This window comes from Primulina tabacum, chromosome 5 (genome assembly GCF_025594145.1).
Source record: "Primulina tabacum isolate GXHZ01 chromosome 5, ASM2559414v2, whole genome shotgun sequence".
Taxonomy (NCBI): Eukaryota; Viridiplantae; Streptophyta; class Magnoliopsida; order Lamiales; family Gesneriaceae; genus Primulina; species Primulina tabacum.
In genome coordinates, this window is record NC_134554.1 from 31608889 (window position 1) to 31630861 (window position 21973).

Consider the following 21973-nt stretch of genomic DNA (forward strand, 5'->3'; position numbering starts at 1 on the left):
GTTATCTGGAAAAATTTGTATGCTTTAAAGAAGAACACACATAAGAAATTAGATGGAGTAAATATGCAACAAGTGATAACCAAGCAAAAAAAGAGCTCGTGCACTACGAAAATAAATGGCTATTGTGATACTTTTTTGTAGACACTTTCAATTAAATATTATTACAAATACTTAATAATGACACTTGTAAAAAATTAATAATGCTTAAAATAAAAAAAAAACATATTAGATTAGTTATCCTGACATTTTTAATTGATGTATTTTTTATATGGTCCTTCAATATTTATCCAACCCAAATATTCCCACATTTATTTATCTATTTTTCTTCCTAAAATCTTCATCCTGCTCTCCACGCCGTCTTCTCAACAGCGTACATTAATCGCACGCCGTCAATATTATTATTCACGGCATGCATATTATTGCACGATGCGAAAAATGGGCGTCTAACGAGTTTGAAAAAACATTGTAAATAATAATTAAAAAACTAAAAAAAATCTAATTAAAAGGAAAAAATTTAATTAAAAGGAAAAAAATCTAATTTTTTGTAACATTTTACTCCGACAGAGTAGTTTTGATGAAGTAAAACGTTAAAAAACTTTTAAATTTATATTTAGTGAAGAAAAAAAAAACCATACTTAACTTTTAATTTCCCTTAATTACTTTGTAAAAGATGAACCGATAGTTAATTTTTAATTTCCCTCGATTTTTAAAGTGTAGCGCCTAAAATCTGGAATAGCCACTAGATCATGAATTTTAAAAAATAAAACAAAATAACATTTTAAAGATTTAATTTAATTTGAAAGGGAGACTAAAACTCTAATTTTATTTACTGAATTAAAATACACTTTTTAAATTTAGTCTAACAACTGTAAAAGTCTAATACATACACATATAGGTCCAAAACCCATCCCATAACCCTTATAAACCTCGCTTCAGCAGCCTCGCTACATTTCCTTCACTTTCAGTCTCCCGCGACCTCCGCAATTGCCCTTCAGGTATGACATTTTTGGGTTTTCGCTTCGGATTTATGCTGATTTATGCTTCGGATTTTTGCTGATTTCTCGATGATTGTTGCTGCTTGTGGTATATGTTTTGAAGGGTGTCGATTTTGGGTGTTTCCACATTTCATTTTTTTGTGTAACTTCTGGTTTCTCATATTGTTGCCTGGTTTCGTTTTTGTTGCTGGTTTAATTTTTGTAACTTCCTTCAAATTAATTTTGTTGCTGGTTTGTCGATGACGTCGATTTGTTGCTGGCGTCGATTTCAGTCTACTTATTGTTACATTTTTTGGGATTTTATCGATTTGTTACTGGCATCGATTTCAGTCTATTTATCGTTTCGATTTTTTGTTGCTAGTTTGTTGCTGGCGTCGATTTCAGTCTCAGATTTTGTTCCATTATTTACTAGTATTATTGCTATGTGGGATGGAAATAATAGCTTTACCTGTTTGTTGGCTAATACCAGTAGTGGAGCTCCTTGTAGATCCTCATACCGGAGAAGAGCTTTACCTTGTAGATCCTTGTAATATCTGTAGTGGAGCTCCTTGTAGCTTTACCAGTAGTTGAAAAAAATTTCGAAGAGCTTTTGGGTGCGTAATTTCGAAGAGTTTTGGGGGGCGTAATCTATCTTAAAAAATTTCGAAGAGCTTTACTTTGTCGATCCCCGTAATTTTTGCAGTGGTAAACATTATTCGTTATCGGTAAACTAAAATGATGCTATTAGGAGTAACAAATCAAAATAGAAGTAAAATTTAGGTTATCTTATTTTTATACATAATTTTTATTTGTTTAAAATATAATGATGTATGAATAAGTTTTTTGCTTTTCTTTTTTAATTTATTATGTGGTATTCTCTTATAAAAATGTTGGGAACTCACAAGCTAGTTAAGCTGCAAGCTGAAAGTTCATTGCAGAAGCCAAAAGCTAAAACAAGGTTGAACTCAAAAATAGTTTGGAGATCCAATTTGATGTATAAAATCAAATAGTCATTATAGATGTACATGTAAATTAACACAAGATGACATTTACTTTTTAAAATAAATGTGATTACCACTGTTTGCAAAATAAGATGACCGTGGGAGTTTCTAACTTTTTTTGATTGTGGACACAAACTATTTATCCTAAAAAAAAAAAACCAATAGATCGTTGTATCCTTATATGATGGAAACTACAATATGCTTTTGGATTTGTTGAGAGAAGCATTTCAAAATGCCATGAAAAATTTACCAAAGTCATACTATGAAGTAGAGAAATTGATGAAGCAATTAGGACTTGGTTATGAAAAGATCGATGCTTGTCCTAATGATTGCACTTTATACTGGAGGTTGGACGAAGAAAGAGTTCGATGCAAAACATGCAACGAGCCTAGATGAGAAACATCTGAAAATGATCCTATTGGTGACAAGAGGAAAGTTGCATGCAAGGTCTTATGGTATTTTTCAATAAAGACTAGGTTACAACGTTTGTTCATGTCCTGCAAAACAGAAGTCCATATGAGATGGCATTCTGAATCTCGCACGAAAGACGGTTACATGAGACACCCAGCTGATTCCCCAGATTGGCAAATGTTTGACCATAACCACCTTGAATTCGTAAAGGATCCTCGAAACATAAGGCTAGGATTAGCTTCAGATGGATTTAATCCATTCAAAAATATGAGTGTGGCGCATAGTACGTGGCCAATCATTTTAATGCCTTATAATCTTCCACAATGGATGTTTATGAAACAACCATACTTTGTATATTAGCATCCCAAGCCATGCAAGTTTTTTATGTGGAAGATCCAGTTGATTGTAATTGGCATGTAATTATCACCACCGATGTACGAGCAAAGTATAAAATGCAACCTATGGCAGATGTTGATACATATCTTCAAAGTTTTATTTGTAATCCTGAAGACGAGAATGAACATGAAGAAGTCGTTTGGGTTCGAGATGATGTTGCAGGAGTTGAAATTGATGTTGATGCATGATGAGATTTATTTAATGATCAGATTTTTTCTTTCATATATAAGTGAAACTAGTAGAGTGGATTAATTGCTGGATACTAGAATAATAATAACATTATATATTTTAATTTCATTTTTCACTATGGATGTGGGGACCCGTACGCTAATCATCTTATTAATCGTCATTGAGACTAATTTAATTAATTATAATAAACAGGTTCTAAATTTTTTTTTTTAAAATGCGGAACGTAATGACATACATCTTAACATACACGTCAGTATTAAAAGTACAAATCTTGCACTATATACAATCAGTCTCAACTAAGGTTTAACAATTATATAACAAGTGTTTAAACCCTAATTCTAGTCCAAGTCCGTAGTCTCCACTCTAACTCGATCTTTCTTCACCTCTGTGACCCTGAACCTGTCCCACCTGTTGCCATGCACACATACAGACAAGACAACAGCCGGATAACTCCGGTGAGATATAAATATCCCAGTATAAACAATGTATCAATGCAATCATATAAAACATATATAACAGCATAAACAATAATTAAAACATGTATCTAATCTGACTACATGAATCAATACGAATCTGTATTTAAGTCAATGACTTATTGTCTTATCTCCACTTATTTCTAACCTAGGGATCCCGATCTAATTTAGGCTTTGGTATGCTGTATCGAATGTCTACAATAGACGTCGATCTACATCTAAGCTCATCGATACACCGTAAGTCTAGAGTCTACGCGGTTCTGCCCTAGCTAGGCGGATCTGCCCTAGACTCAAACTCTGGCTCTGCTATAATTCAATAGACTAAACAGATCAATCTGATAATCTGCAAATATCAATGCAATAACATAAAGTATGTGATTTTGGGAAACTCAAGTCAAACCTAACTCGAGTTGTGCAATCCCGAATCAACATTTATTTATACCTTTCATTCTGTCGCTCTGATACAATCGAAGTCTCGACTCAAAGTTATCACTGTTCAATCTGGCAATGACAATATCAATATACTGTATCAATATTCTAATCAAATCACGATATCTATATTTTATCAAATTCTGACGGTACAACAGTACAATCTTGCGATACTGATAATACAATATCAGTCTATACTAATTCCAATCATTTACAATCAACCACTGTACAAAACTAATATCAATTCTAGTCAATCTCATTTTGAAATTCATAACAATTCCATATTTAGTCCGTTTCTTAATCTGACTTCGATTCTAAGATGTCTACTATGTGTCAAGAACACTATGTATGAATCGTATCTGATTCTGGACATAGCATAATTTCAAATCTTAACAAAACGTAACAAAACTTACGTCCTGTTATAGCTGTCGTTGCTAGGAACACGGTGCCGTACTCGGATTCAAATTTGGACGGACGGATTTCTCGCAAGATCTATTCTAAAATCAAAACCAAAAAGGTTGGCTTCGGTTTTCTTTTTCTTTTTGTTTCCTTCGAAGACTGAATTCTATATATATATATATCAATTCGCATGTCAAGGCAACGTGGCAAATCTTCAATCTGCATGTCTCGCGCATATGCGCGACATCCACTGGCGCATATGCGCGAGACCTACTGGTCTCGGCCCTTGGCAGCTAGCGCATATGCGCGACATTACTGGCGCATATGCGCGATGTCTTCTGGACCTCACTTGCATAGGCTCGCGCATATGCGCGACATCTTCCGCGCATATGCGCGAGGTCTTCTGCCTGTTTGGCGCATGTGCGCGCATCCGGTCGAGCATGTGCGCCAATGCTACTGTCCTCGCACATCAATTTTCACACGCGATCTCATTTCGTGTCTCAGTTAGCCCTTTCATAATTATCTCGATTAAAAATCAATAATCGTAATTTAGCACGATATAAAATCTCGGGCATTACATTTCTCCCCCCTAAGATACGATTTCGTCCTCGAAATCACATGCATTTAATCGTATCAATAAGGAGTATATATACAAAACTGTATAAGAAAATTTACATTATCGAAATAACTCTGGGAACTCTTGTCTCATATCTGATTTAGTTTCCCAAGTGGCTTCTTCAATGCCATGACGAGTCCATTGAACTTTCACAAGTGGAATGGTCTTTGTTCTGAGCTGTTTTTCTTTACGATCAATAATTTGAATCGGTTTTTCAACATAGCTCAACGTCTCATCCAGTTCGGTCTCGTCTGGCTGAATAGCATGTGAAGCATCAGGAAGGTATTTCCTTAATAACGATACATGAAAGACATCATGTATCCAGGATAATGAAGGCGGTAATGCGAGTCGATAGGCACGATCTCCTATCTTTTCGAGAATCTCATAAGGCCCAATATATCGTGGAGACAGTTTCCTCTTTCTTGCCAAATCTGACAACTCCTCTGAAAGGTGAAATCTTTAAAAATACTCGGTCTCCTACCTCAAATACCAACTGTCTACATCGAACATTGGCATATTTGGCCTGTCTGTCTTGTGCTGCCTTCATTTTCTTTCGAATTAGCTTCACTTTTTCTGTCATATCTCTAATCATATCAGGTCCAATCTCAGGCACTTCAGAGATATCATCCCAATAGAGAGGGGATCGACACTTCTTTCCGTACAACGCTTCGAATGGTGCCATCTCAATACTCGTCTGATAGCTGTTGTTGTACGAAAACTCACAAAGTGGCAATGCATCTTGCCAATTAGTGCTAAAATCAAGCACCACTGCTCTCAGCATATCCTCCAGTGTCTGGATAATCCGCTATGACTGTCCGTCGATCTGTGGATGATATGCGGTACTCAGATGTAACTTCGTACCGAGAGCCTGCTGCAAGCTCTGCCAGAAGTGCGAAGTAAATCGAGGATCACGATATGATACAATTGACTTCGGCACTCCGTGCAATCTGACCACTTCTCTGACATAGATCTCTGCCATCTGGTCAAATCTGTACGTCATCTTGTACGGAATAAAACATGCGGATTTGGTCAATCTTTCAATCACGACCCAAATCGCATCACAACCTCGGGAGGAACGCGGTAGCTGCGTCACAAAATCCATGGAAATGTGATCCCATTTCCATTCAGGAATGGACAAACTCTGTAATAAACCTCCTGGTTTCTTTCTTTCTGCTTTCACCTGCTGGAAATTCAGACATTTGGAAACAAATTCGGCAATGTCAGTCTTCATTTGTTTCCACCAGAACTGTCTTTTCAAATCATTATACATCTTTCTGCCACCAGGATGAATACTGAATCGACTGTTGTGCGCTTCTGACAATATCTGTCGTCTCAAATCTGAAACATTCGGCACAACCAAACGATTATTTACATACAATACGTTATCACGTACCTGATATTCCGATCGATGTTCTGTTCTGATCATCGATACTGATTTCTGTACATTCTGATCAACTTTTTGAGCCGCTTTAATCCTCATAATCAGTTCTGGTTCTACTTGCACCGTATAAAGTTTCAACGGTCTATAATCTGTTTCAAATGCTAATCCAGACAAACAGCAGTCTTCTATCAAATTTGAAACACCGATAGTCGACAAGGATAAAGAACATACCTTTCGACTTAGTGCATCAGCTGCTGCATTAGACTTTCCTGGATAGTATTTGATTTCACAATCAAAATCCTTAAGCAAATCAAGCCATCTTCGTTGCCTCATATTCAATTCAGATTGTGAAAACAGATATTTTAAACTCTTATGATCAGAATATATCTCAAACTTCTCACCATAAAGATAGTGTCGCCATATCTTTAATGCAAAGACAATGGCTGCCAATTCCAGGTCATGAATTGGATAACGGGTCTCATGTGGTTTAAGATGTCTTGAGGCATAAGCAATAACATGCCCTCATTGCATCAGAACACATCCCAACCCTCTGTGAGAGGCGTCGCAATAAACCATAAAATCACCAGTACCGGATGGGATAGTGATAGGACTCGTTTTTACGTGTTTTTAGTGTTGGTTTTGAGTCGCATTCATGCATCATATTAGTTTGTTTAGTTTAATTTTGCATCTTTTTAGCATTATTTAGCATTTGACTGACCTCGTGCATTTTGTGGTGGTTTTGTAGGAATTGAACCAAAGAGTGGGAGAAACTTTGGCATAATGTCGAAGAGGATTCGCTAGGGCGGTCAAAAGTGACCGCCCCAGCGAGCATTGTGGTCTGGCCGAGGATTATTTTGCGCAAGTGTCTCGCTAGGGCGGTCAAAAGTGACCGTCCCAGCGAAACCAGGGACATGCTCGAGGAAGCTTATTCGAGGACCTCACGCTAGGGCGGTCAAAATATACCGCCCTAGCGAGAAGCGAGATTGAGAAAGATTTGTTTCCAAATTTCTAGGGACTCTATCCTACACCATAACCTAACATACGAGAAAAACAGCCGTTTTTCATCTTTTATCAGACTTTTCATCATTTTTCTTGGAGAGGAGGCTAGGAGCAAAGAAGATTTCGAAGACCTCGAGATTTCCACGCGTCGTGGCCGTCATCCATCGTCATCTTTAGTATTTTCATTATTCAGTATTTTATTTCTTACATTGATTGTTGGTTTTTATCATGAATTTCAGTAGCTAAACTCTAGATTTGTTGGGATTTGAGGAGATCCTATCCCGTACTCGGTGTTTAACATTATTTCTCGACGTTTTCATTAGTGAATTGTTTATGCTATTGTTCTTTCGTGTTTCAATCGAAGCCTAGCTAATTTCCTTTGATTATTTCATGTTGTTGATGAGTTCGATAGAATAGTTAACAATAGGATCAAATAGTATAAACCACGGATTTACAATTTTAGTAGATATACGGAATTGGGTACGTGTCGATAGTGATAGTTCACCCGAATGAAAGCTAGTGGATTCCATAGAATGTAATGCAATCTTGAACTGTTAAATATTTGAGGACACTTGAGTACTGCATGTTTTTTATTAGTATTAATATAGCTCGACAGACAGAGTATATTAATTAGTCTAGGGAATTCCGTCGAACGCACGAGTAAAAGTCGAGTGTAATTATTTAAACACGAGTGGTAGGTGAACTGATAATTCCCAACCAATTCATTTCTCATTTGATTTAATCCAAATTAATCATTGCGTTCTTGAACACGTTTTCTTTGCAATTTAATTATTTTAATTGTTTACTTTACATTAGTTTAATCATCAACTCAATTTATCGTTGCTAAAGAAATTTTACTTGAAAATAAAAAATAGTGTAACTCAGTCCTTGTGGAACGATACTCGTATTCACTTACGTTTATTATAACTTGACTATCGTGCACTTGCGATATTTAAATTGAGCTTTCATTTATAAAATAAATTTTGGGATTATTCACTGTGCAAGTTTTGCTCGATCAAGTTTTTGGCGCCGTTGCCGGGGACTGTTGATTCACAATTTTTTATTTTTCATTTAAATTCTTTAGTATTATTTATTTTATTGTTATTTGATACTCTTATTGTGTTGCAGATTTTTCTTGTGGTGCATGCAAAGATCACTCGAGTTTAAGCTTGAGCCTTTTGACCCCGAGATCGAACGCACAGCTAGACGTCGACTACAGCAGCAAAGAGCGAAGGAAAGAATGGAAGGCGATCAACAAAGAGAGGAGCCAAGGCGTATACCGATGTTGGATTATGCACAGCCGTCTCTTGATGGAGCACGTCCAAGCATCGTAAGACCAGTCATCCGAGCTAATCAGTTTGAGATCAAGCCAGCTATCATTCAGATGATTCAGAACACTGTCCAATTTGGGGGAAGTGCACTTGACGACCCTAATTCTCATATAGCTGACTTTCTTGAAATTTGTGATACTTTTAAGTTTAATGGCGTGTCTGATGACGCTGTTCGTTTGCGTTTATTTCCATTTTCACTGAGAGATAAAGCTAAGTCGTGGTTAAACTGTTTGCCTGTAGGGTCTATTACTACATGGGAAGATATGGCAAAGGCGTTCCTGATCAAGTACTTTCCTCCGTCGAAGACTATGAAGCTCAGAGCCGACATTACTACTTTTGCTCAATATGAGCAAGAGTCACTTTACGAGGCATGGGAGCGCTACAAGGACTTGTTGAGAAGATGTCCACACCATGAGCTGCCTCTTGGGTTAGTTGTTCAAACTTTCTACTACGGTCTGCTTACTCCTAACCGTACTATGATAGATGCTGCTGCCTGTGGTAACTTACTGAGAAAGACGGCGGAGGAAGGATATGAGTTATTGGAGGAGATGGCTGCTAGTAGCTATCATCCTCAGTCTGATAGGCAGAGACAAGGTGCTGGAGTTAATCAAGTTAATGATCTGTCGGCGGTTTCAGCACAGTTAGAGGCTTTGAATAGAAAGATTGATGGGATGAGCATGAGTGGGTCGGCTATGCGTCTGCAAGAAATTTTCTGTGATAAGTGTGGGGGTGAGCATGATATGCAGGATTGCCAAGATGGCAATCCATTCTATGTGCTTGAGGGAGCACCGGTAAAACAAGTGGGATTCCAGAACCGTCCTAGAAATGACCCTTACTCGAACACATATAATTCGGGATGGAGGAATCACCCAAACTTTTCATGGGAAGGTCAAAACAACCAACATCGCCAACAAAGAGGTCCACCATATGTGATGAACCAAGGATTCAAGCCAGAACCGTCTCGGGAGGAGAAGTCCAATTTAGAGCAAATGATGACTAAATTTATTTCTGCAACAGAGACGAGATTTCAGAACCAAGATGCATCCATAAAGGGGTTAGAGAATCAAATTGGACAATTGGCTAAGCTGATTGCTAATAGGGAGCAAGGAACTTTACCAAGCAACACGGAAACTAACCCAAGAGAACATGTGAAGGCGGTGGAATTGCGTAGTGGAAAAACACTCGGGTCTAATGAGGAAAAGACCAAGCACGGTGAGGATGAGGTGAAAAATCGAGGAGGTAAGTCTTCTAACTCTACATCTACACCTATTGCACAGAATAAAATTGTTATCCCTCCACCTTTTCCTGCAGCAATGAAGAAAGCTAAATTAGATGCACAATTTGGTAAATTTCTTGAGATATTTAAAAAATTGCATATTAACATTCCTTTTGCTGATGCTTTATTGAATATGCCAAGTTATGCAAAATTCTTGAAAGATATCTTAGCAAATAAGCGGAAGCTAGAAGATCATATGACGGTGAATTTGACCGAAAATTGCTCCGCTTTAGTTCAAAACAAGATGCCTCCGAAGCAAAAAGATCCAGGGAGTTTCTCGATACCTTGCATTATTGGTGACATTAATTTTCATAAAGCTCTATGTGATCTTGGTGCGAGCATTAATCTGATGCCTTTTTCTGTGTTTAGGAGACTGGGATTAGGTGAACCCAAGCCAACTAGGATGTCGTTGCAGCTGGCTGACAGATCTGTCAAGTATCCACGTGGGATTATCGAAGATGTTCTGGTGAAAGTGGATAAGTTTATTTTTCCTGCAGACTTTGTGGTACTTGACATGGAGGAAGATTTAGAGATGCCTTTAATCCTAGGGAGACCGTTTCTGGCTACAGGGAAAGCACTGATTGATGTTGAGGAGGGGAAATTGAGACTGAGAGTTGGAGAAGAAGAAATTATTTTTGATGTTTTCAATACTCTCAAGCACACAATGCACAATGATAGTTGCTTTAGTATTGATGTCTTGGATTCGCTTGTTTGTGATTTTGTGCAGGATGGATTGAAAGAACCATTGGAGGCCACTCTCACTACTGAAAAGCAGGAGGACGAGCTAGACGAGGAAAAGATGGAGATGGTAGCTCATTTGAATGCCATTCCACCTTGGAGAAAGCAAGTGAGGCTTAGACTAGAGGAATTGGGAGACAGAAAAGATTTAATGCCTCAAAAGTCAAGCCTAGAGGAGCCACCTACTTTGGAGCTCAAACCATTACCTCCACATCTCAAGTACGTATATCAAGGAGAAAATAATAAATTGCCTGTTATTATTTCCTCTTCTTTGACAGATGATATGGAGAGTAAGCTCTTGGGAGTCCTCAAGGAGCATAAAGGAGCGTTCGCTTGGAAGGTTTCGGACATAAAAGGGATAAGTCCTTCGATCTGCATGCACAAAATTCTGATGGAAGATAAATACTCACCTCTAGCACAACCACAAAGGAGACTCAATCCAAAGATGCAAGAGGTAGTAAAAGCTGAAACAATTAAACTTCTGGATGCAGGTATTATCTATCCTATCTCTGATAGTGCGTGGGTAAGTCATGTACAATGTGTGCCTAAAAAGGGTGGGATTACTGTTATTGCTAATGAAAAAAATGAGTTGATTCCCACTAGAACTATTACGGGTTGGCGTGTATGCATAGATTATAGGAAATTGAATGATGCAACCCGTAAAGATCACTTTCCCTTGCCATTTATCGATCAAATGATTGAACGATTAGCAGGTCATGAATTTTATTGCTTTTTAGATGGATATTCGGGATACAATCAAATCACAATTGCACCTGAGGACCAAGAGAAAACTACTTTCACTTGCCCTTATGGTACTTTTGCGTTTAGGCGTATGCCCTTTGGTTTATGCAATGCACCTGCAACATTTCAAAGATGCATGACCGCTATCTTTCATGACATGACTGAAAATTTCCTTGAAATCTTTATGGATGACTTCTCTATTTTTGGCTCCTCATTTAATGAATGTTTAGAGAATTTGAACTTGGTGTTAGTTAGATGTGAGGAGAGCAATTTGGTGTTGAATTGGGAGAAGTGTCATTTTATGTTTCAAGAGGGGATTGTGTTAGGACACAAGGTATCGGAGAATGGAATTGAGGTTGACAAAGCCAAGGTGGAAGTAATCAAAAACTTACCCCCACCTTCATCAATAAAAGGAGTTAGAAGTTTCCTAGGGCATGCTGGTTTTTATAGGCGTTTCATTAAAGATTTTTCCAAAATTGCTAAACCTTTATCCTCTTTGTTGATGAAAGATGCTGAATTTAATTTTGATTCTACTTGTCTGCATGCATTCGAGATACTCAAGGAAAGCTTGGTGACAGCACCTGTTCTGACTGTCCTTGATTGGGAGCTATCGTTTGAGGTGATGTGCGATGCTAGTGATACAGCTGTTGGTGCGGTGCTGGGTCAAAGGAAGAACAAGGTATTTCATACCATCTACTATGCAAGTAAGACTTTAAATGATGCTCAATTGAATTACGCTACTACTGAAAGGAATTGCTTGCTATAGTATTTGCTTTCGACAAATTTCATTCATACCTTGTTCTGTCTAAAGCAACTGTGTATACAGATCATTCTGCCCTAAAATACTTGCTTGCTAAGAAAGATGCGAAACCTAGGTTAATTAGGTGGATTTTATTATTGCAAGAATTTGATCTCGAAATTCGAGATAAAAAGGGTGTGGAAAATGTAGTTGCTGACCACCTGTCTAGGCTTGAGCATGTTACAATTAAGGGCAGTGACGATGATATTGATGACTGGTTTCCTGATGAACAATTGCTTGAGGTAAATGCGTACCCTTGGTATGCCGATTTTGCAAATTTTCTTGTCACTGGCACACCTCCACCTAATTTATTGTTTCACCAAAGAAAGAAATTCTTTTCAGACGTGAAATATTATTTTTGGGAGGAACCGTTCTTGTTTAAGATTTGTGCAGACTCCATGATAAGAAGATGTGTGGCGGAGGAGGAAACCAATCAAATTCTGAACCATTGTCATGACCGTGAGGTAGGTGGTCACTTTGGACCCATACGGACGGCATCTAAGGTACTTGAATGTGGCTTCTATTGGCCAACTCTTTTTAAGGATGCTCGTTTGTATGTTCTCAATTGTGATAGATGCCAACGCACAGGTAATATTTCCAACCGTCATGAGATGCCTTTAAATAACATTATTGAGTGTGAAATATTTGATGTGTGGGGGATTGATTTTATGGGTCCTTTTCCTGCATCTTTTGCAAAGAAATTTATTCTGGTGGCAGTGGAGTATGTATCTAAATGGGTGGAGGCAGAGGCTTGTGCCACTAATGATGCACAAGTGGTGTTAAAATTTTTGAAAAAACATATTTTTAATCGATTTGGTGCACCACGTGCAATCATAAACGATGGTGGCACCCATTTTTGCAACAAAATTTTTGATAAACTGTTGGGCAAATATGGTGTCACCCACAAGGTTTCCACTCCATACCATCCACAAACTAGTGGACAAGTTGAAGTATCCAATCGAGAAATTAAGAGGATTTTAGAGAAGACCGTTAATGTGAATAGGAAGGACTGGTCCATTCAGTTAGATGATGCTTTGTGGGCGTATCGTACTGCTTTTAAAACACCTATAGGCACTACACCATATAGGTTGCTTTTTGGTAAAGCATGTCATCTACCAGTCGAATTAGAGCATAGAGCATATTGGGCGACCAAAGCACTAAACTTTGATTTTGCTCTTGCAGGTGAAAAACGATTGCTGCAGTTGAATCAGTTAGATGAGTTTCGGGGAAGAGCTTATGATCTTGCACTATCTTACAAGGAACGCACCAAACGAGCCCATGACAAACACATTATAAGAAGGGAATTCAAAGTGGGTGAAGCGGTGTTGGTATACAATTCTCGCTTACGACTCTTTCCGGGCAAGCTAAAGTCAAGGTGGTCAGGACCATTCACTATAGCCAAGGTGTTCCCATCGGGTGCAGTGGTGTTGCATGATGGCAAGGACGGGACATTTACTGTGAATGCTCAAAGATTGAAGCACTATATCGGTGGCACAATTGAGCCACAAATTGGAGTCACTCGGCTCCATGACAGTCATTGAGGACATGGGTGAAGAGTCGAGCTCTAGACTATAAATTGAGAACTACTTCTACTCCTTATATTGATTTTGATTATATTTTTTTTTTAGTTATTAATCGCATCATTTGCATTTAGGTAGTTGCATGGCATTGCATTCAAATTTTTTTCCCGAACACTTCTCGTTCGGGCGGTCAGTCAGCTCCAGCGGGTACTCGTTTTTTTTTTTTTAAAAAAAAGAAGTCTTTTGCGAAAACATCTCGCCATGGCGGGAAAAATATACCGCCCTAGCGAGTCGCGTAGATTAAAAATTTTTCTCCCCGAGAACTTCTCGCTCGACCGCCCTAGCGAGTCGCACAGATTAACAAAAAAATTTTTTTTCCGAAAACTTCTCGCTCGGGTGGTATGCATTCTTGTCTAAGAGATTGATGCCGGTCGGTCATACGAGTGATGTGCAGCGTGAGCGGGCGGTTGTTCTCTATGCCATCTGTACTGGGATGGTGATTGATGTGGGCAGGCTCATTTTCGGACAGCTTAACATGTGCATTAATAGCAGCAATTTGGCTTTTTACTTCCCGACGATAGTGACTGAGCTGTGTGCCCGAGCGGGGGTGATATTCGAAGATGATGATGAGTGGTTACCGCCGATGAGAGCCATTGATGAGGCTCTCTATAAATCCAAGAGGGAGAAGAGACAGGCTGAGCTGCCCGAGGAGGTATTTTTCGATTATGGGATAGCAGCTCAACCACCTCCGGCCTTAGGACATGCACCACCACCCCCGCAGCCACGCCGCCATGCCATGCGAGATCGCGTCGCCGAATTGGGCGCTTGGGCCCATTATCAGACGCAGTACCAGGCCGTTAATCAGGCACATATTCAGAACATCGAACACCTGGTGCAGGGGATCTCAACTCATTTGGGCATCGACACTTCCGGACGGCCACCTACACCCACATACCCGCCACCCTTCCAATTTCAGTACAATTATCATATGCCCCCAGCAGCTGAAGAGGGAGTTCCACCGCCGGAGAATAAGGAGGAGGATGATTTCTGATCAGGGGAGTTTACTGTTTCCCCTTTCTTTTTATTTTGCATATTCTATCTTTGCATTTAAATTCATGAGTTTTTTTTATGTTTTTAGTGTTTGTTTCGTTTTGTGCACTGAGGGCATTGCACAACTCTAGTATGAGGGGGGTAGATTGTTATGTTTGCTTAGTTAATTGGTTTTAAATTGTTGCATTTCTTTTATTTGGTGTTGTTTATGGTGAGAAGACATAGTGTATGAGCCAATGATGATGTTGAATTAATAGTATACAAAAGTGTTGATTGGGTCACCTCATGAATGGTATTCTTGATTGTTAAAGCATGAATTTTGGCACAAAGTTGAACTTTTTGAGCACATATGTGGGGGGACTAGAATTTTATAGGAATAATGGTGAAATTTGAAGGTTTTGTGTGGTTAACTTGAAAGGCATCATTTATGAGTTGATTTAGCATGTAAACCCGTGAAAATAAGTCACTAATTGGGACCTTGAATGAGAACATGTGATTTGCCTTGAACTTCACATATACCCCCCTTTTCAATGCACTGAATTAAAATATCATACTCCTAACCAGCTGTAATCCAAAGTATATATTCTTAGCCTAGGGAGTACACGTGTGAAAATTGTGCATCAAAAAAAAAAAAAGAAAAAAAAATATATCGAAAAAGAAAAAATTGGTGGAGATGTAAGGTGAGGGGGAGCCGAAATAAAAGGAATGAAATTCTATTCCTGGGCTAAAAGTTGGAGATGTAAGGAGACGAGGAAAGTCAGACGAAAAGTCTTGACGATTGCACAATGAAAATGATCGGTGTACTCCCGATTGTTAGCCACTTGAGCTTATTTTCCTTCTTTTCGACACCCTTCTCTGCACTTAAGAATCGAATAAAGTTCAAATTATGGTTAGTGATAAATGGACACGGGGGTGCATGCTAGTGAGACTTGTATTGAAGTGCTAATTGAGTGACTCGCATGATCGGATGATTGATCTATTTGAAGTACGAATGACTAGACCCATCATGACACACACACACGTTCAAATTAGTGTCGAGATTTATGTGTAGATGAGAATGAGTATTCGTTTGTGATTTGACTTGATTATGATTTGTATGTGGGAAAGTTCACTGAGGCATGAGCATAAAAGTGTTAACTCAACATTGACATTTACTTGTGTTGGTTATTTCTTGTTTGAGTATTTTGTGTTTGTTGTGTTTGTTTAGAATCTCGTGCTTTAACCTATTTTGCTCGAGGGCGAGCAAAAGGTTAGTATGAGGGGGTTGATAGGACTCATTTTTACGTGTTTTTAGTGTTGGTTTTGAGTCGCATTCATGCATCATATTAGTTTGTCTAGTTTAATTTTGCATCTTTTTAGCATTATTTAGCATTTGACTGACCTCGTTCATTTTGTGGTGATTTTGTAGGAATTGAACCAAAGAGTGGGAGAAACTTTGGCATAATGTCGAAGAGGATTCGCTAGGGCGGTCAAAAGTGACTGCCCCAGCGAGCATTGTGGTCTGGCCGAGGATTATTTTGCGCAAGTGTCTCGCTAGGGCGGTCAAAACTGACCGCCCCAGCGAAATCAGGGACATGCTCGAGGAAGCTTATTCGAGGACCTCTCGCTAGGGCGTGGGGTCGTCATGGCATTGAAGAAGCTACCTGGGAGACTGAATCAGACATGAGACAGAAATTCCCAGAGTTATTTCATTGATATGAGTTTCCTGTTTAGCTTCTATTATGTAGGCGGTCAAAATATACCGCCCTTGCGAGATTGAGAAAGATTTGTTTCCAAATTTCTAGGGACTCTATCCTACACCATAACCTAACACACGAGAACAGCAGCCGTTTTTCATCTTTTATCAGACTTTTCATCATTTTTCTTGGAGAGGAGGCTAGGAGCAAAGGAGATTTCGAAGACCTCGAGATTTCCACGCGTCGTGGCCGTCATCCATCGTCATATTTAGTATTTTCATTATTCAGTATTTTATTTCTTACATTGATTGTTGGTTTTTATCATGAATTTCAGTAGCTAAACTCTAGATTTGTTGGGATTTGAGGGGATGCTACCCTGTACTCGGTGTTTAACATTATTTCTCGACGTTTTCATTAGTGAATTGTTTATGCTATTGTTCTTCCGTGTTTCAATCGAAGCCTAGCTAACTTCCTTTGATTATTTCATGTTGTTGATGAGTTCGATAGAATAGTTAACAATAGGATCAAATAGTATAAACCACGGATTTACAATTTTAGTAGATATACGGAATTGGGTACTGTCGATAGTGATAGTTCACCCGAATGAAAGCTAGTGGATTCCATAGAATGTAATGCAATCTTGAACTGTTAAATATTTGAGGACACTTAAGTACTGCATGTTTTTGATTAGTATTAATATAGCTCGACAGAGTATATTAATTAGTCTAGGAAATTCCGTCGAACGCACGAGTAAAAGTCGAGAGTAATTATTTAAACACGAGTGGTAGGTGAACTGATAATTCCCAACCAATTCATTTCTCATTTGATTTAATCCAAATTAATCATTGCGTTCTTGAACACGTTTTCTTTGCAATTTAATTATTTTAATTGTTTACTTTACATTAGTTTAATCATCAACTCAATTTATCGTTGCTAAAGAAATTTTACTTGAAAATAAAAAATAGTGTAACGCAGTCCTTGTGGAACGATACTCGTATTCACTTACGTTTATTATAACTTGACTATCGTGCACTTGCGATATTTAAATCGAGCTTTCATTTATAAAATAAATTTTGGGATTATTCACTGTGCAAGTTTTGCTCGATCAGATAGTCAACACCGGAGCACTGGTCAATCTCTTTTTTAACTCCAGAAAACTGGTCTCGCAATCTTCAGACCAAACAAATGGAGCATTTTTCTGAGTCAGCTGAGTAATTGGTTTAGCAATACTTGAGAAATCTTTAATAAAACGACGGTAATATCCCGCTAAACCCATGAAACTGCGAATGTCGGGCACTGACGTCGGTCTTGGCCAAGAAATCACGGCCTCAACTTTGCTGGGATCCACTGATATCCCATCTCCGGATATAATATGCCCCAGAAATACTACCTGTCTCAACCAAAACTCGCATTTCGACAGTTTAGCATATAATTTCTCAGTCCTTAAAATTCGCAACACAGTTCTTAAATGCTTAGCATGCTCATCCCTATTCTTTGAATAAATCAAAATATCATCGATGAAAATAATCACAAAATCATCGAGATATTTCTGGAATATGCGGTTCAATCCCATAAATACAGCTGGAGCATTCGTCAGACCAAACGGCATGACAATAAATTCATAGTGTCCATACCTGGTTCTGAATGCTGTCTTTGAGATATCAGAATCTCTGACTCTCAGCTGATGATATCCAGATCTCAAATCGATCTTGGAATATACTTAAGAACCCTGCAACTGATCAAACAAATCATCAATACGAGGCAAAGGATATTTATTCTTTATCGTTGCCTTGTTCAGTTGCCGATAGTCGATGCAGAGTCTCATCGAACCATCTTTCTTTCTTACAAACAATACTGGAGCACCCCAAGGAGAAACACTCGGTCTGATGTACCCTTTGGCCAGTAAGTCTTCAAGCTGATCTTTCAATTCTTTTAATTCAATTGGTGCCATTCTATACGGGGCTCTAGAAATCGGAACTGTACCTGACATCAATTCAATGTTGAAGTCTATCTCTCTAACTGGAGGTAATCCCGGGATCTCATCTGGGAAAACGTCAGCAAACTCACGTACCACTGGCAGGTCTGCCAATGCTGGACTCGACTTCAGTAAATCTACTGAATTTACAAGGAATCCCTCTGCTCCTTTCTGTAATAATCGAGTCATAGATAATACGGATATTAAAGGAATTCTCGATCTAGAACCCTTACCGTAGAATTTCCACTCTTTAGCCATATCTGGTCTGAATCTCACTATCTTGTGGAAACAATCAACTGTAGCTCTGTACTTAGTCAGCATATCAATACCGATAATACAGTCAAAATCAGACAACACCAGTACAATACACTCTAACTCAATCTCATGCCTGTCATACTGTAGTATACAATGTTTTACAGAATTTACGGATATCAAACATGTCCCTAAAGGAGAAGAGACAGACACTATAGTAGCTAAAGACTCTACAGGCAATGCATGACTTAATGCAAATCGTTCAGAAATAAAAGTATGTGAAGCACCGGTATCAATCAATACATAAGCAGGGTAACCACATAAAGAACAGTTACCTGCCACAACGTCATCTGGTGCTTCCTGGGCCTGCTCCTCGGTCAAAGCGAATACTCTGGCCTGCTGTCTAGGAGGCTGGCTAACAGTCTGGCTACCTCCTGGCCTCTGCTGTGACTGAGCTGGCGCTGGCTGAAATGTATGAACAGCAGCTGATCGTCTCTCAGTCTGTGCTGCTGGTCCCGATGACTCGGCTCCCTGAGATCTTTGGGACCCTCTCTGTGGACACACTTTAGCAAAGTGTCCCGGCTGTTAACTGCTGCCAGATTTCTTAAATTGCTTTCCTCTGGCTTTCAAAAATTCTTTCTTCCCTCCACTGCTGCTGCCACCCTCAAATCTAGGAGGTGGTTGCTGTGGTCTCGGTGCTGGAGGCACAAATGAAGCCCCTTTCTGTCTCATCAGACCGGCTTCTGCTCCCTTAGCTCTGTTCAGGGCGTCAGTAAAGTTATTCGGTCGCCCTGTGTTCACCAATGTGAAAATATCTGGGTTCAAGCCATTGATGAACTGATCAGCAGTAGCTTCCTCGCTGTCAGCCACATGTGGAGCAAATTTCAACAAGGTGGAGAACTTGGACACGTATGCTTCTATGTTCATCTGTCCCTGCCTTAGATTAGCAAACTCTGCCCCTTTGTCCTTCCGGTACGACACTGGAAAGAATCGTTGGTAAAATTCAGTTCTAAATATATTCCAGGTAATAGTCGTACCTCTATGCTCCATGGCTCTCTTTCTAGTAATCCACCAGTCCTTAGCAACATCGTGTAACTGGTGTCCAATTAATCGAACTCGCCTCTCATCTGTATACTCCAATGAGTCAAACAGCATTTCAATATCGTCAAGCCAACTCTCGCACTCCACAGCGTTCTCTGTTCCTTTCAAAGTTGGCGGGTTAAATGACTGAAATCTTTTCAGTAACGTTTCCATTGGAGTCGGTGTTACATCCATTGGAGGATTTGATGTACTACCCTGTTCTGGAATTCGTCTGGAAGGCATATCTGGTTATCAACAAAATTAGTAACTCAAATACAACAACCAACTTCAGTCCTTCTCTGATCATCTTACTGCTGATCTAGAATCGGTGCTGATCCATTCTCAATAAAACATATTACTATATCAAATCAGATAAGCAAGTAACATGTATTAAAGCAGTAAGACATGCTAGCATTCAAAAGCAGGAAAGAAATCCTCAATCTACCCCGCTCACTAGTCTCTTCTATCTCAATCTAAAGGATCTATCGCTCTGATACCACCTGTTGTGGGGACCCGGACGCTAATCATCTTATTAATCGTCATTGGGACTAATTTAATTAATTATAATAAACAGGGTCTAAATTTTTTTTTTAAAATGCGGAACGTAATGGCATACATCTTAACATATACGTCAGTATTAAAAGTACAAATCTTGCACTATATACAATCAGTCTCAACTAAGGTTTAACAACTATATAACAAGTGTTTAAACCCTAATTCTAGTCCAAGTCCGTAGTCTCCACTCTAACTCGATCTTTCTTCACCTCTGTGACCCTGAACCTGTCCCACCTGTTGCCATGCACACATACAGACAAGACAACAGCCGGATAACTCCGGTGAGATATAAATATCCCAGTATAAACAATGTATCAATGCAATCATATAAAATATATATAACAGCATAAACAATCATTAAAACATGTATCTAATCTGACTACATGAATCAATACGAATCTGTATTTAAGTCAATGACTTATTATCTTATCTCCACTTATTTCTAACCTAGGGATCCCGATCTAATTTAGACTTTGGTATGTTGTATCGAATGTCTACAATAGACGTCGATCTACATCTAAGCTCATCGATACACCGTAAGTCTAGAGTCTACGCGGTTCTGACAGAGACTCGGCGGTTCTGTCCTAGCTAGGCTGATCTGCCCTAGACTCAAACTCTGGCTCTGCTATAATTCAATAGACTAAACAGATCAATCTGATAATCTACAAATATCAATGCAATAACATAAAGTATGTGATTTTGGGAAACTCAAGTCAAACCTAACTCGAGTTGTGCAATCCCGAATCAACATTTATTTATACCTTTCGTTCTGTCGCTCTGATACAATCGAAGTCTCGACTCAAAGTTATCACTGTTCAATCTGGCAATGACAATATCAATATACTGTATCAATATTCTAATCAAATCACGATATCTCTGTTTTATCAAATTCTGACAGTACAACAGTACAATCTTGCGATACTGATAATAGTATATCAGTCTATACTAATTCCAATCATTTACAATCAACTACTGTACAAAACTAATATCAATTCTAGTCAATCTCATTTTGAAATTCATAACAATTCCCTATTCAGTCCGTTTCTTAATCTGACTTCGATTCTATGATGTCTACTATGTCAAGAACACTATATATGAATCGTATCTGATTCTGGACATATCATAATTTCAAATCTTAACAAAACGTAACAAAACTTACGTCCTGTTTGCCGTACTCGGATTCAAATTTGGACGGACGGATTTCTCGCAAGATCTATTCTAAAATCAAAACCAAAAAGGTTGGCTTCGGTTTTCTTTTTCTTTTTGTTTCCTTCGAAGACTGAATTCTGTATATATATATATCAATTCGCATGTCAAGGCAACGTGGCAAATCTTCAATATGCATGTCTCGCGCATATGCGCGACATCCACTGGCGCATATGCGCGAGACCTACTGGTCTCGGCCCTTGGCAGCTCGCGCATATGCGCGATGTCTTCTGGACCTCACTTGCATAGGCTCGCGCATATGCGCGACATCTTCCGCGCATATGCGCGAGGTCTTCTGCCTGTTTGGCGCATGTGCGCGCATCCGGTCGCGCATGTGCGCCAATGCTACTGTCCTCGCACATCAATTTTCACACGCGATCTCATTTCGTGTCTCGGTTAGCCCTTTCATAATTATCTCGATTAAAAATCAATAATCGTAATTTAGCACGATATAAAATCTCGGGCATTACAATGGATCTTTTATTTATCATATCAAAGGATATAAC

The 21973-nt window shown here is 38.9% G+C and overlaps 1 protein-coding gene and 1 non-coding gene across 2 annotated transcripts; one reads left to right on the forward strand and one right to left on the reverse strand.

Moving 5' to 3' along the window:
* The first annotated feature begins 1861 nt into the window (after window positions 1-1861).
* Window positions 1862-13694, forward strand: LOC142544333 (uncharacterized). Its single transcript, XM_075651391.1, has 9 exons — window positions 1862-1932; window positions 8397-8598; window positions 8746-9026; window positions 9183-9822; window positions 10651-10975; window positions 11585-12033; window positions 12105-12395; window positions 12696-13224; window positions 13336-13694. Exons 1-9 carry the CDS (start codon window positions 1862-1864, stop codon window positions 13692-13694), a joined length of 3147 nt encoding a protein of 1048 aa, XP_075507506.1.
* On the reverse strand, window positions 8911-9017 carry LOC142547867 (small nucleolar RNA R71). Its single transcript, XR_012820759.1, has one exon. It is a non-coding gene; the product is annotated as a small nucleolar RNA R71 (small nucleolar RNA).
* Window positions 13695-21973: the final 8279 nt, after the last annotated feature.